This window comes from Lineus longissimus, chromosome 11 (assembly GCF_910592395.1).
Source record: "Lineus longissimus chromosome 11, tnLinLong1.2, whole genome shotgun sequence".
NCBI lineage: Eukaryota > Metazoa > Nemertea > Pilidiophora > Heteronemertea > Lineidae > Lineus > Lineus longissimus.
In genome coordinates this window covers 15,015,300-15,043,222 of record NC_088318.1, presented here as the reverse complement: position 1 = coordinate 15,043,222, position 27,923 = coordinate 15,015,300, and the positions used below count along the sequence as shown (strand labels likewise).

The 27,923-nt window shown below is 44.2% G+C and overlaps 1 protein-coding gene across 1 annotated transcript; it reads left to right on the top strand.

Annotated features, from left to right (window-relative positions):
* Window positions 1-54: 54 nt before the first annotated feature.
* LOC135495300 (SCO-spondin-like) lies at window positions 55-27,797 on the top strand. Its single transcript, XM_064783764.1, has 30 exons — window positions 55-1,040; window positions 1,243-1,345; window positions 2,269-2,444; window positions 3,057-3,215; window positions 3,621-4,351; window positions 7,007-7,389; window positions 8,025-8,074; window positions 8,416-8,494; window positions 8,846-9,103; window positions 9,392-9,438; window positions 10,359-10,511; window positions 10,900-11,070; window positions 11,493-11,636; window positions 12,591-12,702; window positions 13,374-13,423; window positions 13,781-13,859; window positions 14,364-14,513; window positions 16,199-16,251; window positions 16,722-16,886; window positions 17,156-17,506; window positions 17,890-18,023; window positions 18,233-18,381; window positions 18,735-18,781; window positions 19,064-19,228; window positions 19,629-19,834; window positions 22,858-22,962; window positions 23,281-23,341; window positions 23,795-23,920; window positions 25,573-25,808; window positions 26,299-27,797. The coding sequence occupies exons 3-29, from the start codon at window positions 2,288-2,290 to the stop codon at window positions 25,794-25,796; spliced, it is 4,509 nt and encodes a 1,502-aa protein (XP_064639834.1). The 5' UTR covers window positions 55-1,040; window positions 1,243-1,345; window positions 2,269-2,287; the 3' UTR covers window positions 25,797-25,808; window positions 26,299-27,797.
* The last annotated feature ends 126 nt before the right edge of the window (window positions 27,798-27,923 follow it).

Sequence of the window (27,923 nt, the reverse complement as noted above, 5' to 3'; positions counted from 1 at the left end):
AGGTGCACCACCAGCTACAACTACAACAGGCGCACCACCAGCTACAACTACAACAGGTGCACCACCAGCGACAACCACAACAGGCGCACCACCAGCTACAACGACAACAGGCGCACCACCAGCTACAACTACAACTGGTGCACCACCAGCTACAACTACAACAGGTGCACCACCAGCTACAACTACAACAGGCGCACCACCAGCTACAACTACAACAGGTGCACCACCAGCTACAACTACAACAGGCGCACCACCAGCTACAACTACAACAGGTGCACCACCAGCGACAACCACAACAGGCGCACCACCAGCTACAACGACAACAGGCGCACCACCAGCTACAACGACAACAGGCGCACCACCAGCTACAACTACAACAGGCGCACCTGAAGCCACAACTACAACAGTTGCACCACCAGCCACAACTACAACAGGCGCACCACTAGCTACAACTACAACAGGCGCACCTCCAGCTACAACGACAACAGGTGCACCACCAGCTACAACTACAACAGGTGCACCACCAGCTACAACTACAACAGGCGCACCACCAGCTACAACTACAACAGGCGCACCACCAGCTACAACTACAACAGGTGCACCATCAGCTACAACAACAACAGGTGCACCACCAGCTACAACAACAACAGGCGCACCACCAGCTACAACTACAACAGGCGCACCACCAGCTACAACTACAACAGGCGCACCACCAGCTACAACGACAACAGGCGCACCACCAGCTACAACGACAACAGGCGCACCACCAGCTACAACTACAACAGGCGCACCACCAGCTACAACGACAACTGGCGCACCACCAGCTACAACGACAACAGGCGCACCACCAGCTACAACGACAACAGGCGCACCACCAGCTACAACGACAACAGGCGCACCACCAGCTACAACGACATCAGGCGCACCACCAGCTACAACTACAACAGGCGCACCACCAGCTACAACTACAACTGGCGCACCACCAGCTACAACTACAACAGGCGCACCACCAGCTACAACTACAACAGGAGCACCTCCAGGTACAACGACAGCAGGCGCAACTCATTTCCCTATATTTATATGGTGACTTACAAGTTGCAAAAGCATAATGAAATGACTGACATAATGATTATTTTCTAATATTTCGATCAAATGGATGGACTTGCATTTGCACTGCCACCGGAAGAGTGGCAGCCTCATCATGAAAATTAACCATGTACCCAATGACATATTCTTTCGCAGCAACAACGACAGTAAGAACGACCACACGTAAGAACGTTTGCATACTGGAAGGCCAAGAATACAGTCATGGTGAAGTAATCAAGAAAGATGAATGTACTGATTGGTAAGTCTTCTGGTAACACAAACCTGCATGTGCTATACATGTAGATCGTTGCACTTGATTGGGGATAATGTTTGCGAAGACGTCACGTTGTAGTTATGTAAAACCGCCAGAGCTGCAATGCATCGTGACGTGAAAACGGCGAACACTATGTTATGTAAACGTTGTTCCCAATCAAGTGTATGAATCTATTAGTCGTTAGGCCTATGCATACGTGAACCATAATGGCGTTGTGGCACAACACTAGGAACAACCTGACAATACAATGAGTCCGCTAGGGGACGCAGTCGCTGGAATCAAGTCGGGTTTTTGCCAGAAAAACAACGACACCGATGCTCCCGCCGATACTGTAGCCTGTGCTTTGTCTCTTGGGTTTATTACCCCCAGAGTCTTTCAAATAAAGATTCTGATACGCGGCAGGAGGAATGCGGTCAGGATCCCAGACTCTTGCGAAATTTACCGGAGATCAAGTGACGCCATTTGAAAGAGACGGGTAAATCGTCGCAACTAAATCTTGCTAACGATGGTGACCAAAGGCGGCACCCTCGTCGACCACACAGGGCCGCCATCTTGAACTTAATTCACGTAAGACTTAAAAAGTGCTTCTTTTCTTGCGAAAAAATTTGTCTTGGATTCGAACATCATTTATATTATTGAATTGATCATTGAACGAAACCCAGAGTAAGTTTTCATGGATGCAAACGAAAATCGTTTGTTGGTGAGATTGGCAAATAGCTTTATTTCCGTGTTTGCCTAACATTTAAGATTTACGGGTGACCATTTGAAATTGATATAAACGACACGACGTCAATATCTGTTCCCCTAAGCAGTTTAACACTTTCGACACAATTGGGCGTTTTTTTGGGTTGAGCCTCTGCAAAAGCAATGAAGTTGTTGTGAACACATTTGCTGCTCTTGTTTTGCAGTAAATGTGAGTACGGTGATATGCAATGCACCAACACAAGCTGTGGATTGTGGTCGGAATGGTCAGGATGCTCAGAAACATGTGGCAACGGAACAAAGACCCGAAATAGGACGTGTGCGAAACCAGAGTGCCATAATACAACCGAATCAGTTACTTGCAACGATCGACCATGTGAAGGTAAAACCACCATTTCTCCCGCTTTCGGTACGAAAGCTGAAAGCCAAAAACCCAAATGTACAATATGCCGCCGAGTCTCACATCATAAAATTTGGTGATGGATTCGTCTCTTTCTTAGTGCCTCTTGTGCCAGAATGGCGGAACCTCGCTGAGCTATGCACTGTGGACTATTGCAATTACCCTCGTCTGGTAGCCCACAGTGTATGGGGTCACGCTCTGTTGATTTCCATGTCATGGCTGACGTGATGTCGGAAACATCGTATGCTGATCCCGTAAGTCCGCCATTTTGTTTCACAACATCAGAGTTTCACTGTTATTGCTGTATTCGACTGCCCTTTCTCGGAGATTTCGCAAAGCTTCCGAACGTCAACCTGAAGGCGGCTATCCCATTGTTCGACATCATTATCAGCCGGTCGAGAGAACAATGCGATGGGCGTTCAGGTTGGCGTTTCGGGGATTTGCGAAAAGTCCCTAATTCGCATTTTTGTGGATATATCATTCATGCAGCTTTGTCAAATAGAATCACATTATCTCGCCCTGTGCTAGTCTCAGGCATGAGGACTGGGCATTCAAATAACGTCAAGTTTTTTAATCATTTTTTTCAATTAACAGAAAGATGCGATGTGAGTAGCTGGACTGAATGGACGGCGTGTAATTGTTCGAAGAGTATTACTGAAAAGACAAGGACAAGGATTGTAACGAAAGTCGGCGAGAGCATAGACTGTAAGGGATTCAAGCTCGAGGAGAATGAGCAATGCGATTGCAATAAGAGTAAGACAAAACTAAAAAAGATCCATATTTCCTCTTATTTCAGGATTTGACCTAATTACCTCGTCATGATCCTTAAAATGTCGCTGGAACACTAGACCAATCTGTGCCGGTAGCAGTAGTACTTCAGGAAATCAGTGCGTGGTCTCATTGTCCTGAAGGACGGATTGAAGTTTTTCTTTAAAAGGAAGAAAAATAAAGCCGTTTCTCCCAAAACTTGTTTAGAAAAGTTATGACTAAAAGTCTAAAAGTGGTATGTAGCCACTTCGATCAGAATGATGATAAAAGATTAAATGATCTCAGGGTGATGCATTAATACTTAAAGATTATCAGAAAATGTCCAACAAAACGTATATTTATCATTTATTGACACATTACGCAATTTACATGTCACCTGTATCTTTCCAGCGTGCGAAGAGCCAATGGTACTGAGCAATTGCTCTTCCGAATGCCCGTATAAATGTGACCATATAGTCGGCAGTGTTGAATGCGTCCAGTCAACTTGTACCAAGGGTTGTCGCTGCGCAGAGGGATACCTTCTTCAGGACGAGGAATGTGTCAAACGGGAAGAATGCAAATGTCCCTTTGATATGAGCTTCTTCAGTACAACACCAGTAGCCACAACCCTGATAGGAGGTGGCACAACGCCACAAGGTGCAACCACAACACCAGGACAAGGCGGCCCAACCACAACACCAGGCGGCCCAACCACAACGCCCCAAGGACCAGGCGGCCTAACCACAACGCCACAAGGACCAGGCGGCCCAACAACAACGCCAAAAGGACCAGGCGGCCCAACAACAACGCCAAAAGGACCAGGCGGCCCAACAACAACGCCAAAAGGACCAGGCGGCCCAACAACAACGCCAAAAGGACCAGGCGGCCCAACCACAACGCCACAAGGACCAGGCGGCCCAACCACAACGCCACAAGGACCAGGCGGCCCAACCACAACGCCACAAGGACCAGGCGGCCCAACCACAACGCCACAAGGACCAGGCGGCCCAACCACAACGCCACAAGGACCAGGCGGCCCAACCACAACGCCACAAGGACCAGGCGGCCCAACCACAACGCCACAAGGACCAGGCGGCCCAACCACAACGCCACAAGGACCAGGCGGCCCAACCACAACGCCACAAGGACCAGGCGGCCCAACCACAACGCCACAAGGACCAGGCGGCCCAACCACAACGCCACCAGGACCAGGCGGCCCAACCACAACGCCAAAAGGACCAGGCGGACCAACCACAACGCCACAAGGACCAGGCGGCCCAACCACGACGCCACAAGGACCAGGTGGCCCAACCACAACGCCACAAGGACCAGGCGGCCCAACAACAACGCCAAAAGGACCAGGCGGCCCAACAACAACGCCAAAAGGACCAGGCGGCCCAACCACAACGCCACCAGGACCAGGCGGCCCAACCACAACGCCACAAGGACCAGGCGGCCCAACCACAACGCCACCAGGACCAGGCGGCCCAACCACAACGCCAAAAGGACCAGGCGGACCAACCACAACGCCACAAGGACCAGGCGGCCCAACCACGACGCCACAAGGACCAGGCGGCCCAACCACGACGCCACAAGGACCAGGCGGCCCAACCACAACGCCACAAGGACCAGGCGGCCCAACCACAACGCCACAAGGACCAGGCGGCCCAACCACAACGCCACAAGGACCAGGCGGCCCAACCACAACGCCAAAAGGACCAGGCGGCCCAACCACAACGCCACAAGGACCAGGCGGCCCAACCACAACGCCAAAAGGACCAGGCGGCCCAACAACAACGCCAAAAGGACCAGGCGGCCCAACCACAACGCCAAAAGGACCAGGCGGCCCAACCACAACGCCACAAGGACCAGGCGGCCCAACCACAACGCCACAAGGACCAGGCGGCCCAACCACAACGCCACAAGGACCAGGCGGCCCAACCACAACGCCACCAGGACCAGGCGGCCCAACCACAACGCCAAAAGGACCAGGCGGACCAACCACAACGCCACAAGGACCAGGCGGCCCAACAACAACGCCACAAGGACCAGGCGTCCCAACCACAACGCCAAAAGGACCAGGCGGCCCAACCACAACGCCACAAGGACCAGGCGGCCCAACCACAACGCCACAAGGACCAGGCGGCCCAACCACAACGCCACAAGGACCAGGCGGCCCAACCACAACGCCACAAGGACCAGGCGGCCCAACCACAACGCCACAAGGACCAGGCGGCCCAACCACAACGCCACAAGGACCAGGCGGCCCAACCACAACGCCACAAGGACCAGGCGGCCCAACCACAACGCCACAAGGACCAGGCGGCCCAACCACAACGCCACCAGGACCAGGCGGCCCAACCACAACGCCACAAGGACCAGGCGGCCCAACCACGACGCCACAAGGACCAGGCGGCCCAACCACAACGCCACAAGGACCAGGCGGACCAACAACAACGCCAAAAGGACCAGGCGGCCCAACAACGACGCCAAAAGGACCAGGCGGCCCAACCACGACGCCAAAAGGACCAGGCGGACCAACCACAACGCCACAAGGACCAGGCGGCCCAACAACAACGCCACAAGGACCAGGCGGCCCAACCACGACGCCACAAGGACCAGGCGGCCCAACCACGACGCCACAAGGACCAGGCGGCCCAACCACGACGCCACAAGGACCAGGCGGCCCAACCACGACGCCACAAGGACCAGGCGGCCTAACCACAACGCCACAAGGACCAGGCGGCCCAACAACAACGCCAAAAGGACCAGGCGGCCCAACCACAACGCCAAAAGGACCAGGCGGCCCAACCACAACGCCACCAGGACCAGGCGGCCCAACCACAACGCCAAAAGGACCAGGCGGCCCAACCACAACGCCACAAGGACCAGGCGGCCCAACAACAACGCCACAAGGACCAGGCGGCCCAACAACAACGCCAAAAGGACCAGGCGGCCCAACCACAACGCCACAAGGACCAGGCAGCCCAACCACAACGCCACAAGGACCAGGCGGCCCAACCACGACGCCAAAAGTACCAGGCGGCCCAACCACGACTCCACAAGGACCAGGCGGCCCAACCACAACGCCACAAGGACCAGGCGGCCCAACCACAACGCCACAAGGACCAGGCGGCCCAACCACAACGCCACAAGGACCAAGCGGCCCAACCACAACGCCACCAGGACCAGGCGGCCCATCCACAACGCCACAAGGACCAGGCGGCCCAACCACAACGCCACCAGGACCAGGCGGCCCAACCACAACGCCACAAGGACCAGGCGGCCCAACCACAACGCCAAAAGGACCAGGCGGCCCAACCACAACGCCACAAGGACCAGGCGGCCCAACAACAACGCCACAAGGACCAGGCGGCCCAACCACAACGCCACAAGGACCAGGCGGCCCAACCACAACGCCACCAGGACCAGGCGGCCCAACAACAACGCCAAAAGGACCAGGCGGCCCAACCACAACGCCACAAGGACCAGGCGGCCCAACCACAACGCCAAAAGGACCAGGCGGCCCAACCACAACGCCACAAGGACCAGGCGGCCCAACAACGACGCCAAAAGTACCAGGCGGCCCAACCACGACGCCACAAGGACCAGGCGGCCCAACCACAACGCCAAAAGGACCAGGCGGCCCAACCACAACGCCAAAAGGACCAGGCGGCCCAACCACGACGCCACAAGGACCAGGCGGCCCAACCACGACGCCACAAGGACCAGGCGGCCCAACCACGACGCCACAAGGACCAGGCGGCCCAACCACGACGCCACAAGGACCAGGCGGCCTAACAACAACGCCACAAGGACCAGGCGGCCCAACCACAACGCCACCAGGACCAGGTGGCCCAACCACAACGCCACAAGGACCAGGCGGCCCAACAACAACGCCACAAGGACCAGGCGGCCCAACCACGACGCCACAAGGACCAGGCGGCCCAACAACAACGCCACAAGGACCAGGCGGCCCAACCACAACGCCACCAGGACCAGGCGGCCCAACCACAACGCCACAAGGACCAGGCGGCCCAACCACAACGCCACAAGGACCAGGCGGCCCAACCACGACGCCACAAGGACCAGGCGGCCCAACCACAACACCAGGACAGGGCAATACCCCGCCACCAAATATACCTCCAAACGAATGGGTTGTGTACGACTGCAAAAACTGGTACGTATGATGGGCCAAATCAAGCTTCAAGTGTTGGTAAAGGTTGACTTGTGATTTCATCACCGTAGCCCTGACTTTTAACAAAAGCAGCACATGTTAAGCCGTTGTTTTATCAAACACCGCGAAGCTGGAGCTCCATGTAGACAAAAAGAGAAACTATCAGAAACCGGATCTTAGTTGAATCAGAGATTGGTTAAATATAATTACACAAGACTGGGCCAAAGCAGAGCATAAGTGGCCAAGTGGAACAAAACAGCAAATCAGCAGTGTGAAATGTCCCCCCCCCCCCCCCCCCATAGATCCATGATCAGACCCATGACCCGCAGGCAAGTAATAAATCCAATCACCGACCCCCCCCCCCCCCCCCCCCCCCCAGGAAGTACTCTGCGGCACAATTAAAAGAATTCCATAATAACGATGACAGGCAACCAAATAAGATGAAATGTTGTGGTCTGGTGGTTTTGGTGTGGCTTTGAATAAATAATGAGAAACAGTAACAGCGAAAGTTGATGTTCATGTGTTTCACTTCCCCACGTGGATTTCATGGAGTACGTATTACTGATGTCAGCGAACAGTTGGCCAGGAGAATGTGCAAGTTTTAACATGGTTCTTTTACTATAACTGTCCTTTTTCAGTACTTGCGAACCGAATGTTGGAATGCGATGCAAAGATATGAATTGTACAAGTAAGTCCATGATATTTCATCGAATGCACCGTCTGCAATGCCTGTGTATCTCTTTCGACTTCATAATAAAAATTACTGCCATATTAGTCATGAACTGTAGCCTGTCCCTGGGTAGCCTATGGGGTGTTGCTACGAACGTTTTACATTCCAGGAACATTCATGATGACTATGTTAACCAAACGCGATGTTTTTAATATTCCGTCGTATAGCGTATGCGCAACCCATCACTGAGTCGACCCGAAAAGGGTCAACCATCAGGCTGAGTGCAATTTCCTGTGTGTATTTATGGTACATATGTTTGATTAATGAACTTGTTTAATGAAATCTTTTATATTTTGTAGCACCCCCTGAATGGAGAACATGGTCCCCCTGGTCAGCATGCAGCGCCAAATGTGGCTCGAGCACAAGGTCGAGAAGCAGGTGATTACATTTACATACTCTCAACATCAATTCGTAAAAATAACTATTTTATAGTAATTTATTAACTACTATCTAGTTCCTATTCCACCGACTGTGAAACTAGTTGTTTTAACTATCGAAATAGTAACAAAAACTAAAAAAAAAATGAAAAAATTGATGAACAATTCCGTTGATCGGTACATGTACCTTTCGGTAACATGTCAACATATCTTACCTGTTTCACTAAACCATCCAGAGAATGCAAACTTCACGACAGGGACCTGCAACATGTACATGTATGAACAATTTCAATGATCACTACTTTTTCGGTAACATGTTAACATGTCTGACCCGTTTTATTGAACCATCCAGAGAATGCCAACTTGGCAAAAATAACCCGAAGCAGTGCGATGGCCTAGACAAGGACACTCAACCATGTACGGAACAGGTGTGTCCGTGTCAACTGGACCCAGCTACAATCAAGGAAGCCACTGGAAAGGATGACCTCGAGCAAGGAACCGCGTGGGTTGAGATCGATGGCGAGAAAGGAATGACATTAGGCGACCGATTGCTTAATAAAAATGATGTAATAGCAGAAGGCGTTCAGATACATATGAATTGCAGAATTTGGTAAGTAGGATGGTATCGAAAAAGGCATGGCCCGATGGATGTTCTTAACTTTTATTTTTAAAAAAGACCTTAAAAATCATTTCGATTCAATTTTCGTTTATAATTTTTGCGGACTGCAAACTAAAGAGGCACGAAAATGGTTTAACAGTGTTCAACGTCCTCTGATCAAACTATCGAATGCAGCGTGATGAGCACAATACGGTATGATAATGGAAAATTATCTAAAAACGTAGACCAATACTTCGTGAATCTCTGAAAGTCTGGAAACTTTACTTCACTTTATTTCAGTACTTGCAAGGACGAGAAACTTTATTGTGACAAAAAGAACTGCACTGGTAAGTATTTTGATAAAGCAGTTGGATTAAAAAGGTACAACTCAGAACTAATGTGATATACAATGTATCATTTTTTTATTGAAATGTGTATACAACAAAAATGTGTCTCTTTCGAAATATATCCAGCCATTCAACAACGAAAGACAATACAACTGCCATGAAAAATTTGGCAAGCTCATGAAGATGAATGACGCAGAGACTGATGAACACTATCACAGCAGAGTCTGGCTATTTAAAGGGAACTGAAACCGCCAAGCCAGTTCGTATGACCTCGTTTTCATTTCCCGCGTATCGTGTGATCAGAACGAGGCATGAATGAAACATGGCGCCTAGCTGTCAATCATTGAGTGACGTCACTACTATGGAATTTACTACGAAAACTCTTGAATGAAAGATCGCAAATTTACAAATTACAAATTACAAACTCACGTGATTCTCACATGATTCTCAATAATAACAAATTGAACTGCGCATGCTCGGGCATTGGGGGCGGAGCTACAAATCTGAACTCGAATAGCAAGTTGGAAGTTTGACTTTCTCGGGCGGTGAAAGTCGAAAAGTTGAATAAATCGCTCGGCGGTTCCAGTTCCCCTTAAGTCGGATTTTATGTGGGATTATATTTCTCTAGACACGATCGTGTGTTTCCCTTCGAATTTCATTATCATTTTAGACATTTTAATTTAAATTTCATGCTCTTCGAAAAAAGGTTTTTTCAGCCACTTTTCGGAGCAGGATTAACATTAGTTCTCTCTTAGCGCTCAGGAATATTGGATTTTTTTTTCTACTATATATTATACAAGCTAAAACAAAACATGAAAAACGTCGAACACGTGACCTTGTTCCTTAAGTAACAAAATTTCGTAAGTGGCATTCGCAACTCCCAGTTTTCCCAAAAAAATATTAGTTATGATTATTTTTAGAATGCACATGGAACACTTGGACTACGTGGTCTACCTGCACAGAAACATGTGGGGGCGGAAATAAGACCAGGACAAGAACAGAAAACAAGGGCAGCCCGCCTTGTGAAGGGCCACCCAGTGAAGTCGTCGGTTGTAACGAGGATACTTGCCCAAGTAAGTACTATTTTGCCTTGGTGAAAGAGGAGGTCCATCCTCTCGCCATTTTACAGTACGAGGCAACATGAATTCACAAGTTAAATAATAGAGGGAGTGCTACCAATTGGTTGTCTTTCATCAACTCTCAAACTTAAAAGTTAATCTGGAATATAAACCAACACATTTTTGCTGGCGATTTATTTTGGACAATTTTGCAAATAACCTGATTTACGAAAAATAGATCAAAGGTAATTTTTGATTGGAAAGACCGAAAGAAAGTACGTAAGATTGTTTCGTTAAAAATCAAATCACAACAGATAAGAGGCGGGAACATTTTTGTCTTTACAGTAATGATTATTGTGATTATCTCCTCTTCTGACACTCGACAATTTATTCTATCTTACAGCGGATGGTGGATGGTCAACCTGGACACCGTGGAGCGAATGCGAAAAGGATTGCGGAGGTGCTATAAGAAAGCGTAGCAGAGAGTGCGACAACCCCGTTCCCAACGACAAAGGAAAGAAATGTGAGGGACTTAAGGAAGAGGAAGGAATTTGCAATCAACCAGATTGTCCGGGTAAGCAACAGTTGCTTTCAATTGAGTTGAATTCCACATGCCAGATGAACGAAATCAAAGGTCACCCAACGCAAGGTGCGGGGAAGGGGATTGGGTAGGTCCCTCGTTTTGAAAGCCGGAAAATTCTTGAATTTGACCGAGATGTGCTGTTGAGATGATTTTTTTCTTAGGAATTTGCTACGATAGCCATCCAATTTTTGAAAAGCGACCCCCAAACTCCTTGGGATGAACTGTTTCAAGCTATTTGTTCTTTCTTTACAGACTGTTGGTGGTTGCACCTGGTTGCTGATTAAAATCATTCAGCCATGGTCGGAAATCCCGATTAAATTGTTTTAAGATTCTTAATTAAAATCTTGTTCAGCACAACCTTAACGAGATTCTTATTCTTCTTATAAAGCTAACCATTGTTCTAACCTTTTCAGAGAACTGCACTGACCTACACACGGTCTGGAGTAACTGTTCAAACGACTGTACTGACGACTGGTCGCTAACATGTGGACAGATGGCTGGCATCGCGGCGTGTGTAAGGCCAGAAGCTTGCATTCCAGGATGTCGATGCAAGAAAGGTACCAGTGAATGTTTGTTGCTAAAAAAAAATGTACATGTAATGTTGCTGCAGGTTTTTCGAGATAATTTATTTGTGAAGAAAAGGGTCATGTCACACTAACTTCAGCCTGAAATGAAATACTAAAACCATATGGTATTGTACGGACCAACTATATACCTATATATTACATGCATATTAAAACGAAAAAAAATAAAGACCGGATATATTTGGCTACCCGCTCGCCGAACAGGCACAATTTTCGCCCTGACCTGAGACCCGCTTGCCGAACAGCACTGAAAATCAAGACCCAATTTGGCAAGCCCGGCTTGCCAAACAGGTAAAAAATTCTACCCTGTTTGGCGAGCCTGAGACTTTAATAATAATAATAATAACAATAATGAGTCTTTTATATAGCGCAATTCCGTGACACTATAGGTCTCGCTCAAAGCGCTTTGGGATATCATATTATTACCCCGGTCTCCACAGAAATCAATCAGGGGTTTCAAGGAGCAACCAGAAGGTGCTCACTTGAACTTGACCAGTAGGGGAACTAAGCAGTGACTCGGCCGGGAGTCGAACCCACTTCACAACACATTAGCCAATCGGAGAGCAGTGACGTCATATTTGAATTAATATGCGCAAATTTCTCGCTCTCGATTCAATTTCTTTTATTAAACTCATGTTCTTGTCAAAAATTGATGGAGTGGAATATACTGACACGAGTATGTGATTTACTGATAAGCGCAATAAATGCATTGGGTTCATCGCTAAGGTCCTTGCTATAACTCCAGTATAGTGTTGTCGAATGAGCTCTTCGACAACTATGAATATTAATGAGTTCGGCTCCCCATTCCGGGCAAAAAAGTCGCTGTCAAAAGTCACTTTCAAAAAGAAAGCCGTTTTGAATGTACACTTTTTCAGATCTTTCTTGAATAGTTTTACCCTCCATCAATGGAATTGTTTCATATTTCAGGATTTGTCAAGAACGACAAGGGCGAGTGCACACAGGAGTGTCCGTGCTACGTTAACGGCACAGTGGTGCAACGAAACAATGAGACGGACTTCCCCGAAAGATGCGAGAAGTGGTAGGTGTTTAAAAATGCAAAATGACGACTAAGACGACTATAGGTTTCGCAAATATCATGAATTCTGAATCGTTATTTATCTGTCAAAATAACGATACAATTATTGTTTTCATACATGTACATGTATCTGATTAACGTCCGTCTATTCCTCTTCGAAGGGTCATTCGAAATCTAAATTCAGTTTCCCAAGTTATTGAACTTTCTTAGATGCAACGAGTACTGAATTGGTGCCGACGAAATCATGGAGTCAATACGAATTTGTGGGCACTGTCGCAGCGTCCGTTTTTCCATTGCAAGACTCTGATGTAACTTTCAAATGCATTACACATGATACAACTGACTGCAAAATGGAATGTGGGTTACTTAACAACAAAAAGTTTGTAATTCGTAATTCGTTATTTGTGAGACTTTTGGCCGCTGCATCTATTAAAAATCATTATGAAATTACCGAAGAATTTTTTCTGTGTAATACAGTTATAAGAAGTTGATTGATGATAACTATTTCCCCATTAGCGTATGTATATGCAAAGTTATTTTAGAGAGGTAATCACTGGTTACGTCAGGATGGCTCAACGACTCCCGCACTTCCAACTTTGGAAGTGAATTACAGTCAACTTCGATCTAACCTTAGTGACAAACGTTAGTTTGATGGTTTGCTATTTTCACTTCAGTAAATGCGACATGAATGGACAGTATGTCTGCAGGAAATACACTTGCGATCGTAAGTACTCGTACTAATATAGTAGAAACATAGCTAAGACAAAGCGAAACGCCATTAGGTCCCCTGGGCCACGTGTGGATGACTCCTTTTTGATAATTTTAAGGGCTGGTCTTCCGACGGTTTTTCCAAAACGACAGGTTTTTCCAAAACGTAGCTTTCACTGAATGACTTTATAGATCACTTTGACACACTTCTTGTGTCAGAAATCATGCTAGTTAGCTGAAATTAGGGGGTTTTCTGAAAGTTTACATTTTAGATTTCCTTATGTGGATTTGAAAGTCAGCCGCAAAATTCAAGAATGCACGATGTTACATGTACGGTTATAATATTGCTTACATTGTTAATTGTTTCCTGCAGGTGATTGCACATATAGCCCATGGCGAGATTGGGGACCTTGCTCCGTAACCTGTGGAACAGGCAAACAAGACGCTAAGCGGTAAGATATCGCTGAATACAACAACACGCCTGTCAATGGCATCTTGCCCGTCAATGTATTGACATTGCTAAGCTTTACAGACAACGCACGTCCCAATATGGGCGGAGGCAACGAAGGCAATACCGCTGGAAGTTCAGTATGGTCAATGGCATCGTTTCTATTTCGAGATGGAACACCATGATCGTTTTTAAACAAAGGCATGGTGGCTTATAACTATGGTTAGCTGCTTAGGGGCATCATTATAAAGCACAACCTTACTACACTGCCGCAAAGACGTCGTAGAAAGCTTGGGGCCCAGGCCGTCAACGCTGTATAAACGGCACTAAGTTTGAATCAGTGTCGGTCGATTTTTTCTTCGAACGCCAGACCACCAAGCCGTATGGGATGGGATGATTGTATTATAGTACTTAACCCAGCGTGCATGAACGTCTCGCAGCGAAGTGTTTTGAGGAATAAGCATGCCACAGGGTTACTTACATGTATTGACCGGTCTTCTATTTTCAGTGATATTCTAACAAAACCGAGTGGTAATTGCTCAAAAGCATTGACGAGATACCAGGAATGCAACAATCGGGACTGCGTATGTAAGGAGAATGGAGTAATATACAATGTTGCTGAAAAGTTCCAACGTCCAAACGAATCATGCAACATCTGGTAAGTCATATGTTTCGCCAATAGCATTCCGCGAAGTTACTGTTTATAGCTCACAAGGTCATTTGCATAAGATATTGATGACGTTTTAGTCACGTGACAGTCGGACATCGACACTTATTTCTACGCATTTGAGCTTATTTCAAAGTCAATCATCTTTGACCCTGCATTGTTTTTAGCATGAATTATACCATCGAGTCAGAGAGAGAAATATTCAGAACAATTATGTAGTATTTCCAACACTCGGACATGTGCCAGATTGAATATAACTGCCCTAGTTAGAAAGCCTGAATCCATTACGAAACCGCATGTTTGTCCGACATTGCCTGTAATTCAGCGATGGGGAAATAGAGGGCAGCAGCTGCAGTGACGTCATCTTCGCGGAATGCTATTTCCAAATATTTTCCTTCTCCGGTCCAGGTTGAAAATCAAGATAAGTTTCTCTTTGTTGAGGTCTTGATGATCAGTTTCGTGTACATCAGTGTATGCATAATGCACAGCAGTTACAAGATTGTTGTAAGATTACTAGTTAAGGTAACTAAGAATCTTGTAAAACTCTTGAACCGAATTTGCATATGCATGTACACAACACTGAAGAAGATCTTAACGAGCAAGCTTATAAAAATTTTCCCTGGATTTTCGAACGGAGTCTGCATCACAAAACACGCCTGTCCTTTTTGGTTGACCTGTCTTAAGGACAGCTGGGGAGCTATAGCGATAGCGCGTCGTCCGTCGTCGTCTGTCGTCGTCCGTTAAACAATGGTGGCATGTTTCTTAACCGCTGGACCTAGAAACTTTAAACTTAGAGTGTGGGTCTCTTGGGGCAACAGTAACTTGTATACCGAAATTCGGCGCGATTTGATTATTGTTCTGGCATATAGGGGGCGCTTTGTGAAAACTTTTGCCCATAACTTCTGAACGCTGCTGGCTAGTATGACAAAACTTTTATCGTGGGTTCATGATAGTGCATCACATATAGTATGGGTTTTTGATTTGACGTACTTTTCAAGGTCACAGAGGTCAAAGTTGGAAAAAACAAAAAATGTGGCAAGTTTTGTCATTGTTTTACATAGCAACTTCAAAACCTGGAAAAATGTATGACAGGAAGACCTTCTCCGGGGCACAAAATTTCAGCCCGTTCCAACTTCAGATAAGGCCACCAGGGGGCCTGAGCCAAAACTGATGGCCATGTGTGTTTGCATGTGTCGTGTACTGTGCATTTGTAGTGCATTTACATACATTTACAGTAGCAATAGGCCTAATGGCCTAGTCTGAAGTAAAATCTACTGGATGGATTTCTCTCAAGTTTTGCTTTTCTGAAACTAGTTTTTTCGACTGGAGATGCCGAGTCTGCCTAACCCTAACCCTAACCCACCTGAGCCTACTTTTCAAGGTCACAAAATAGCGTATGTTGGCTGATGTCTACAGGTGAGCACAACGGCCCTGGCCGCTTCATTTCTTAATCAAATTTGTTATTATTTTCTGTGCAATAATGCATGACACTATATCTGAACCTTTCAATGTGATGCTCGCCTTGTCCTTTCTTATACCATACGCCTCGTGAGCTCCACGCACTTCAATTTGGGTCTTTGCTCCCGGTCACATATGCACGCCTGGGAATCATACACTGTAGAATGAAATTAGACATCAAATTAAATTTTTGATTGATAAATCATTTTCAATTTCAGCATGTGTAATTCTGACCTCGATATCACCTGCGGATTAGATCCAAGCAAAGTCGGTAAGACAGTCATTGAATCTAAAATTCACACTGGTATTTGAAAATGACTTGTGATACGATCGAACTTTTCTTACCAATATTCCATTAACCTACATTCCATTAGTATGTCAAAAGATTAATCAGCTTTCGTTATTACATGCAAGCTTACATGTAATAAACATGTGATTACTTCTTGATTGTTACATATCAATTGACACGCCGACTGGCGAAAGAAATGCATTAAAGATCGTGTTTTCCACATCAACGCGTCTAGCTGTTTTTTTTCATGGTTATTACGTTTATACTTATGTCAGAGTCTTTCAAATAAATGTTTTGAAAGACTCTGCTGATGTTAAGTCTTTTCAAATTAGTTGGGTGTTATGCCAACCAGCCCGTGTGATTTCCTAATTCGTCATCCCAAAACGGCTTCCATCAGAACCCGTCACATACCCAAATATTATTGCTATTAGGGGAATTTCTTAAATCTTCAGTGAATGGCGAGATGGGACCTTGGGACACGTGGCTCCAATGCTCGGCAAAATGTGGTAAAGGTAAAAAGAGCAGAGGCAGAACCTGCAAAGAGCCAGAATGTGGCGGTGCACCATGTCAGGGCAACAAAACAGAGGAAGTGGTCTGTGAGCTAGAGAAGTGCCCTGGTGAGTACACCAAATTGAAGATTTCAATATATCACGCCTGGTTAACATTTTTCCGAGTGGTCAGTAATACATGAGCGGGGATATGAATTTTCTGAAAACCTCATGTCACAGGAAGTTTCTTTACAGAACAGGAGTAAAGGCACTAAAGTCTCTAATCTAAATTTACGTTGATGTGTCCCATTATTTTTACCCATCATATCGTTGCAAGAAATAGCATGAATTCAATGGTATTTTTTTTCCTTGTCGTTCACCCCTTTATCTATGCCCAGAGCGCTGCGAATGGTCCTGGCTCAGTTGGAGCGATTGCAAACCTAACTGTGGCAATAACAGCGTACGAAATCGAACGATCACCTGCGAATGTCTAACGAAACCGTGTGATCAATGCAATTGCCTTGACCAAACGCCACCGGCACCAGAGTCAGAACCGTGTAACGACCAGAAACCATGCAAACAGGACTGTGAAGTGAGCAGTTGGAGTTCCTGGACAGCTTGTGTATACGCGGTCAATTGCAGTGATGGACAAAAGACTCGTCAAAGAGAGATCACGGTACCAAAGGTCGAGGATGGAGAGGACTGTCCTAAATTGGAAGAAACCGAACGTTGTCCAAAGACGTGTGACGGTAAATCTTAAAAACCTTTTCTGCATTGCGCCGACTCCGTTTTTTCAAGAATATCATATATCCTTATATTTGAAATTTTTAAAAACACTGAAATATGGGGAAAACCGCAAATTTTACACTGGTGCACTGATTGCCGCATCTCAGTCATATAATATTATATATAATCTTCGAGTTTCAAATTAATGGTGTAGCCACCACTTTGTATACCATGCCGATCATCAGTGAAGCGAGACATGTCAGAGACGTACTTGAGCGGTTGATAAGTGCCAGGGTTACCTGCTCTGTGTTGCTGTTGACCTCTTTTAGATAAACCTCATTCAGTAAGTATCCTTTCATCATTACTGCTTGAAATTGCTTATCATCCCAGTCATTCTGCGTTACAGAATGTCTTCCTCCGCGATTGAAGGATATGTGTGTCAATCCTTGTGACAAGACCTGTCAGCACGCAAGGCAGACAGCAGAATGCACAAATAATGGAACAGAATGCGTTCCAGACTGCAGATGTCCAGCCGGAATGGTAAGTGCATTATATATTTATAATACAATTTTCAACAGATTGCAAGAAGTGTATTGAATCCCTATGAAATTTACATTTTACACATTGTGCAGTGCATATTTGTAGATCGAAGTAATTCGGACGCCATACGTCAATTTCACTTACCATAGTCTGGTACTACACAACTTTGAAGAGGAAAATAGATAGTATCAGTGATCTTTTAATTTCAGTACGAACACGAAAATGGAACTTGTGTACCGAAGAACGAATGCGGGTGTGAGTGGGATTCGACCAAGTTCGGACCTAAACCAGCGGGTGATCCAAAATACTATCCTGACGGATATGTCCTCTCTAGGGTTCCTGATAGTTGTAATAATTGGTAAGTGGTTTCAAACTGTACAGCTGGTCTGAGCTGTAGTATGTACGGTTTTAGTATGAATGATAGCTTCCCGTACACAGTTATATACTTCGAGGACCTTCTGCAACCAGTTTTGGCTTTGCTATCAACGCACGACCCGAGAACGCCCTTGTCGCGCGTTTTGGACAGTGTTTCCAGGCTATTCTGAATAGATAGGCAATGTTATTATGAAGAGAACGCAGTCCAATGGTTGCTATTAGATCTTTTTGGCAAATCTTCACAAAATGCAACTGTGGGTTTAGAGTTGCTACATTTATTTCTGTGACAATCGTGTTGGACTATTCAAATCATACGACACTCTTCTTTATCTTCAGCACATGTGTGGGATACGAATGGAGTTGCACTGTCGAGAGTTGCAGCAGTAAGTAGTCTGTTTTCACCAATCAAAACCATGCATCTATACGAACTCTATGACGAAGTGCAAACTACGAAGGTCTCAGTGTTGTGTCATTCAGTCCTCCACTAATTATGTTCTGTTAGTTGTTAATCACTTATTTTTAAGAGTGTATCATACGGAGGCAACACGCGTATGATATATGATGTTCAGTGGCTGAGTGTTGGTTCAACAATATTTCCAATCTGTACATCCGATCACGGGGTTCGAATTGATTTAACGTGGTTTTTACTTTAATGTTCGTTTCAGTTGACTGTGAGTGGGGCGATTGGGAACAAGAAGGCGTTTGTTCAGAAAGCTGCGGCAATGGTATCCAGAAGTGGAAGAGAGACATCAAGGTTAACAAGAAGGGAAGCGGCAGTGAATGCGTGGGAAACAAAACTAAGGAAGAGAAGTGCAAGGAGAAAGATTGCCGTAAGTGCATCGACTTAAAGGAAACGCTTATAAAAATAGGGAGTTTTGAACAGCCCGGTTAAAACCTAAGGCGGGAATAAGCTTCCATTGATAAATGTTAGCGGTTTTGAGTCAGGTAGTTAATTATGCAGCCCAATCGATTATTGTTTGCTACAGCATTAACATGTTCCTTTGACATTCATGAGGATAATGTGGTCGGTCCCTAGCGATTTTAACCGATGAGCAATCAGTACCCTATGCTGCTTCCATAAACTATTATCAGTTCAACTGAAATAGGGCAATTGTGACGTCTTTGTTTGATATGACATAAAATATGCATAACAATGCTAAATAACGTTAGAATCACATCCCGGGTACCTCTGCCACCCCAATGCTATTCTATTTGTAATCTCCCTTGCAGCATGTGAAGACAACGCGGAATTTAGTGAGGATACCCAGTGTGAGGACACTTGCACTGACCTGCTAAACAACACCTACGCCAAGAAATCTTCCAATTGCACGAATAAATGTAAATGTAAACGCTCTGAGGGTTTCTATCGACAAGGAGATAAGTGTGTCAGTGCCGCTACCTGCGAACAGTGTATCGTTGATGGAATTACCTACCAGGTTAGTGGTTCTTATCACAATCTTGACACCAATCACCAGGGACCTGTTTCATAAAGCCTAATAATTTAGCCCTAAAAGCTAGGATAAAGTCACTCCTTAAAGGAAGAACGCGTTTCATAAACGTGTCTTTAAAATATCTAGGTTAATGTTACCATTAAGAGTGTTTCAGGTAGTGGTTTTATCCTTTCTTTATTTTATTCGGTTCCTTTATAACCTAAAGGTAGTCTAGAGTTCCTTTAGCCGCGAAGAACATATGTTTCGATTTTTGTCGTCAGCTGTCGGAGGAGTTGGAGCATCCTACTCAGAGAAATGACGCCCTCCCAGTATCATTGCAAGTGTGTATAGCATTACGATATTTCGCAACCGGGCATGAACAATCTGGTATCGGTGATATTAACCATGTGAGCATTGCGACAACATCGAGGTGTATTGGCGCTGTGTCATCCGCGTTTGCAGCACGCATTGACCAACACGTTCACTTCGAGAGGGACCTCCAGAAGGTCAAAACCAATTTTTTTGATGACACGGGTTTTCCAAGAGTTATTGGATCGATCGATGGGACCCATTGTCGTATACGCAAGCCTCACATCAACGAAAACGTGTATATCAATCGGAAAGGATACCACAGCATTAATGTCATGCTAGTTTGTGATTGGGATATGATCATAAATAACTGTGTGGCACGTTTTCCAGGAGGGTCTCCTGACGCCTTCGTTCTCCACAGTTCAGCCCTTGGCCAGGCATTTTAAAACAATTCACCGAATGGTTGGATGTTGGGAGACTCGGGGTATCCTTGCAAGAGGTGGCTTTTGACACCTCTTGCCAATGCCCAAACCAGACAGGAAGGGGCATTCCAGCGGATGCAAATAAGAGCCAGATGCATCATAGAACGTTGCAACGGTCTCCTAAAGCAACGGTTCAGATGCCTCCGCAAGGAGATTCAATACACACCACAAAAGGCAAGCATTATTATTCAGTCCTGCTGCCTGCTTCACAACATTGCTGTCCGGGATAGATTGCCCTTAGTGGAGGATTCAGATGACGATGACGATGATGACGAGACCTCTGATGATAACGCAGGGGATGATGACTTTCCTCCTCGAGACACAGAGTTAATGCATGGAAAAGAAGTTTCGTATGTCGAAAGGGCATTCATATAGTGTATAGGAACCAAAGACACTGAAATTGACACATTTTGCCACGGCCCGATCATGTATTACGAATCTCAACACAATAAATCACTCTGCGTTCGAGTTGTTTTTTTTTCACCAATGAGGTACACCATACAATCATTTATTAATGGCAGGCCTGTTAAATTTAATGTAATGGCAGAGTAAAAACGAGTTATGAAACGCTTTTAATACGCAGTTTTAAATAGACGTTATATCCTTCCTTTATGGTACCTTGAAGGAAGTCTGTTAAAAAGTTTTATGAAACAGGCCCCAGGTAGCCCACGAAAATGATTGCTGTTTTACTGGGCATTTATCCATAGAATCACCTGAAAACACACCAATAAGTGTCAGGTTTTATCTACAAAGATCATATTTTGGGATGGGGTATGCAATCACTGTCCTATAACATATATCCTATAATCGCAATTATCTCTTTATTACTGCACTACGGGCAAGTAGCTTATTTAGACCTACCGCCCATCCAACCAACCTAGACCAATACTTCGTCCCCAAAAGGGACAAAAGTTCGAGGTGCCTATTGCGAAAATGATTGGTTTACCAAACATTGGCCTGATTGGTTGGCTAGCCTTGTGACGTCAAGCTATTTTTACACCGAGGGGTTTTCCTGTTTTTCATCAAGGTTTAACCTGCGTTTTTAGCTTGAATAGCATTCCGCGAAGTTACTATTTATAGCTCAAGAGGTCATTTGCATAAGATATTGATGACGTTTTAGTCACGTGACAGTCGGACATCGACACTTATTTCTACGCATTTGAGCTTATTTCAAAGTCAATTATCTTTGACCCTGCATTGTTTTTAGCATGAATTATACCATCGAGTCAGAGAGAGAAATATTCTGAACAATTATGTAGTATTTCCAACACTCGGACATGTGCCAGATTGAATCTAACTGCCCTAGTTAGAAAGCCCGAATCCATTACGAGACCGCATGTTTGTCCGACATTGCCTGTAATTTAGCGATGGGGAAATAGAGGGCAGCAGCTGCAGTGACGTCATCTTCGCGGAATGCTATTCCTGGCTTTTTTCGAGCTCACACATAGACTCGATATACAGCGCAGCGGATCGAGGCTCTATAATGGGCAAATGAACTCCAACCATACATAAATGATATTAAATCTGTGAAACGCAGAGCTTGCATTACAGAACTATGGCTGGAAACCGATTGCCTAAAAATTTAAACTGGGAGACACTGTGGTTTAGACAGACCACAAATAAAGTGTGAGGCATTCAAGTCAGGAGAAGTTGAGGACGTTACTCACTTCCTTTCGACGTATTCCTCCTTGGGATGAAAACTAAAAGAGAGTTGTGATATAACCAATCATCTTTTTACTTCTCCATTTGATCTGTCCAGAAAAATTCTGAAACATCCTTCACCACACTCTAAGTTCTAACTGCTCATAGAATTTCAATTTCTGACAAAATACTTCAACATGTGCTCAAAATCCTGGAGCATTTAACACATCTTCAAAACAAGTCCCGGTGTAACATCTGTGGTTGTTCCCCATGTGTCAGTGTTTCCAAACAATAGGCAGCTAGAGAGACCACGACTTTTCAATAGGGGGGATACACAGAAAAACTTGTCAATCTATTTTTGAGCGTTCCCAAACAATGAGGGGAAACACTCACACACGGGAAACACTCACATATATTACACCGGGGCTGTGTGGGACCCTAAGCCAAATAGCAAGAAAGAAAAGACCCTTGAAAAAGTACGATGAAAGGTGTTTCGTTTTGTCAATAAAACTACAAGCGAAGCATCAGTGTCACCACCCTATTACGGAACCTGGATTGGAAAGCCTCAATAAAAGCGTGTTTTTATTTTATTTTAAGAATAACGAATACTTGCCGAAGAAACCAGAAAATCCATGTGAAAAGTACAGGTGTTCCAGATCCAAAGTCGTAAAGGAAGAAGACTGCAACGACAACAAACGTTGTGTAAGACCATGCTTTATTAACCTACCTAAAAAAAAACGTACGCCAATCACAGCGCATCGTTCAAGGTCACGTGACATGCAATACTAAGACTCATTTTAAACGTGACTGTTTAATACGATGACAACGTCATGCCGACAGATGCATTGTTAATATGCGATGGTGATAGCTAGCAGACAGTGAACATTTTCAAGAAAGACAAACATAGGAAAAAGATATGCAAACATCAAAGACTTTTCAGGAAAATGAGAACACTTTTGAAGGCTTTTTAGAACCTCAGAATCTCTTATAGGATTTTGATTATCATTGTATCTTTATTAGGAGGATAATGAAATAAGGGTACGCATGGCAGGAACAACATGCTGCTTCGAATGCAAACCAGGTGAGTATAACTCTACTTTCTCTATCATAAAAGGTCAGTTTGGTTTCAAGTCATCATCCAGGCTTTTCCTGGGGTTGCGTCTGATGTCTAAAGTTATGCACACTGACATTTATGGATTTTAGCCAGAACTCAGATCTTATGAAAATTACTCTGTCCGACCTTAGATCACACTCTGGCCTTAAACAATGCCTCGAACTCTGTGCCTAAAAGGATAGTTTGATCGACGATGCGATGGTCGACCTTGCGGTCATTGACGATTGATGAAAACATTACCCGTCAGTATAACATGTATAATGTACGACATAAATTCAGTTAGACGCTTTCATGTCGATCGGTTCATACAATTCGTAATTAATAAAGTCACTTCTGCTGTTGTGACAAACTGTCCGCTCATTTGTTTCAAAATTATATCGCCTCACTAGACAATTCAATACATCCATTTCCAATTTACAGCACCGGTCTGTAAAGCGGTTAGCAAGGAGGTGAACCTGCGTGATTTCCTATCTAGCCTTCAGCTACTAAAAAGTGTGCCATGCGTAATTAATGAAACTCAGGCGATTGTGATACAGGAATGTGCAGGTATGTACAGTCTAGCTAATATTGATATCAACAACACCTACTTCTTACGATATCTCCCACACTAATGCAAAAAATGCAATGCGGTTTTTAGCATATTGTTAGAAATTTTGTTTTCTAATAATCCATTATGACGGAAATGTAATCGGTCTTTTAAAAAACCCTTACAAAAAACTTTTTTATTTCTACCTTTTTTTGAAAAAAAATCTCCTTAAAATGACAGAGAGCAAACAATTCTAAGATCTTTAGTTTTTATTTCATCAAAATCCAACAAGCGATGGAGATATAACAAAATAAATGCAATTTTATGGGATGCACTGTGAAGACAACAGAGTGGTTTGCCATTCAAAAAATAGAACACAGCTGTTCACGCCTACCGTTTTGATCTCGTGCGCTCTCTTAAAATTGCCATATCTAGAGTTCTGATTGGTCAATTTTAGTGAACTTTTAAAGACCAAGATTCTTAGAACTTCGTGTTTTATCATTCAAAAGAAAAAGACTTCAAATAGTCCGAAATAAAATAGTTTTTTGTAAGGGTTTTTTAGATGGCCGGTTACATAATGAATGAAATGGTCCAGGGACCATGTGCTCACCTCGGGTAATGTAATGCATGTCATTTGCAGTGGATATGGGAGAACAGTTTCTGACTAGTTTCACCAGTTTTGATTCCATTGAATGATATTATTCTTCTCGGCTCAATGGCACAAAAGAAAATTACCAGCACCATCTAAGTATAGCATTTTTGGTTATAAAGTTGACAGAAGTTCAGAGTTATTGAAGAGTGTATATGTCACATGGAAATTGGTTGACATCTGTCTGTTCAACAGTTTAGGAGCAATAGGACTTCGTTGGATTTTCAAGATGGCGGCCTGGCGGCCATATTTGTCATGGGATTAGACAGAAAATTAGGGATATTGATAAGGGTACATAGAATGATAGATACATAATTACATGAAGTTTGGTTGCAATCCGATCATTGGTTTCGGAGTAATAGGACTTTGTTTAATTTTCAAGATGGCCGCCTGGCGACCATATTGTTCAATGGATTTGACTGAAAATTAGTGATGTTGTAGAGAGTACATAGATATCCAATCATGAAATTTAATTGCAATCCGACTTTGTTTAATTTTCAAGATGGCCGCCCAGTGGCCATATTTGAAGTCCGAGCGGGACAATTTTGGGGGTAGAATAAAAGGTCCCTAGGTACATGTCCTCACAAGTTAAGAACCTTCGAGCTCAAATAGAAACAAAACGTGCCACCTATCGATGATTTAGTGAACTTTGACCTATGTGACCGTCCTCTGTGAACTACATCGATCGATGTTTTTTTTTAATCCAGAGGACCACATTGATCCGGATCATTTTTGCATTTAGACGAGAAAAATCTAGACCACATTCGGATTCAATCGGAATCGCATGTGGCTTTTTTCCTGTCATCTGAACGGCTCTAATATTGCGCTCTGATTATATAAGTGATCACGATTTATATTCTGTTTATATAATGTATAAGATGCGCCATGCGATATTAATGGCGCTCAGAAGATTGTGGTTAAACGCACTTCTGCATTCCTCCTTGAGTGAGCCATTTTAACAATAGACCAGGAGCAAAGATTCCCCAATGAACTAATATTTCTACTCACATGTTCTTTCTTTAGGAACCTGCCAGTTCCAGAAATCCGCTTCAAAACTCTCATGGACAGTGCAAGGGAGTAAACTGACAGAATTCGAGGGATATATTCAGGACTGCTCATGTTGCACACCTTCATACGAAACCACACCAACACCGATTGCCTTTAAATGTCTTGATGATTCGACAAACATGCTGTACATGAACAAGATATCGAATTGTGAATGTTCGAAATGCCTCGGACCTCCTTAAAGCTAATGAATGGTTCGTATGGAATTCACATATCATTTCTTCCTCTATTATGAAGTCTCTCTTTTTAGTTCTATCGTTAATGCATACAAAAAGTAGACTGAGGTCGGGAAAACGTCACTGTCTCAACAGAGATTGCATTGTTTTAGTGGTCTGGTGGAATTCACTACTGCACCATACTTCACACTGTTTCTGTTGCCCCACGTGCACCTTTCCTGATGTCGGTTTACCAATGCACCATGAAAACATCCACACAAATAGAAGCCTCTATCCATATATGCTCAGAATATGGAAACATCGTGTGCAGAAAAAGGATCTCATGGTTTATATGTCGCCTTAAAAAATAACAGGTTAATGATTAGGGCACATCATTAAAAGGAATACCTCGTGGCTTTATTACATGTAGATGCAGGTAATTGGGCTCATGCTAACTTGTGATATGTATATATGTCACACACGTATAGGGATACTTCCAAGCCCTTATCCTATATTTTTTCCTTTCCAGGACCAGACGCGAATCCTACGACCAACCAAACACGAATCCACGGATAACGAGAATTGAAACAATAGTCTTCCTATTATATTAGACCCCGATCTTTCACTGGGAAGAAAAATCACTGTAAAACGTTCTTCCGAATATTACCCAGGTCCAGATTTGACGCAAATATTATTGTAGCAATATTATGTTTTATTGGAAGAAACTGTAGCGCTTTTTGACAAAGTGAAGTTGAAATTCGTTTCCAATTACATACAGAGAGATGATCACCATATTGTATACCGGTACTGTATAAGCAATTCAGCATCGTCATGTTACATGCATACAAAATCATACCTGGTGTTTTAAGAGTCAAAGGATTACACAATGGCCACCGTGAAAGGCACACCTAAACTTGATGTTACAATAGGCAAGGATTGATTGCAGGTCATGCAACTTGTAAGAAGATGTAACAAATTACATGTGATCAATTGTCTTGATTTGAACTTTGCACACTAATAGATATTATACAAATGCAGTCTGATTGCATGAGTCTAGTACATGTCCGTTCGTTTGAAACGTTCGCCTTACAGTTTGCAACCAAACTCACTTTGTATCACCCCTCTAATCCTATTAACTGCTACTATAACAACAGCGTAATATTGCAATGAACCTTTATATTGCGTGCTGTAAAAGTGCCTGTGTGTGGTTGTTACTATTGACACGTCCTTACCGATGAGATAAAATTTCCTTTAAAGAGCTGTATTGTTAAAATAACACACTATAAAGGCATCTGAAATGAACAGCAATTTTTTCAATACAAAAACGTTTGGGTGTACATGTAGATAAAGATTATGTATACAACAATATGATAACATGCAATGTGCATCATGTACATGTACATCATGTACATGTACATTCCACATCAAAAATAATTCCCATACATATTGTTGTCATTTTGTACAACTGTATATGACAATGCACCAGTTCATAAAGGAAATGGCGTGATTAACATGTGGCCACTATCATCTCAATTCAGGTATGGCATCAATTACCTAGGAGAGGAAGGATACATGAGTAAGATTCCAATTCAACGTGCTTAACTATACACAAGCAAGCTTTTAGTAAATTAGTACTCCACAGACGAAGCGGATCTAAAATCGGCGTACCCTATTCTATTTCGTATATTATGTTGTGAATGGCAAAGATGGCCTCAATCACTTATTTAGCTATTGACTTTCTCTTCCACATGGCAATGACGTGTTGCCAAAACCACACGCTCAAAAATAGTGTAAAAACCATATGAAATTTACTCAAAAATTCCGAACTCACGATGTGCCTATTACAAACAGACTGGCCGTCACCTTTTTCATTGCTAGGCTTATTCAGTTGCCTGTGAAAAGAATCGAATAAAAAAACATTCAAAGGGCCAAGATCCGTCTCGCAAACATGCGACCGAAATATAATCGTTCTGTTCGTTCTCATTTCCATGTCCCATAGACGTCTATTAAACTCAAATAAGCAGAAAACGACACTTTTTGTTCATTCTCTTACAGACACAACATGTTGAAACCGTAGCTACATGTACAGTTTCAACTGTACATCAGGAATCAAATTCAACATAGTGAAATCTCATTAACTGTCGATGGTGAATT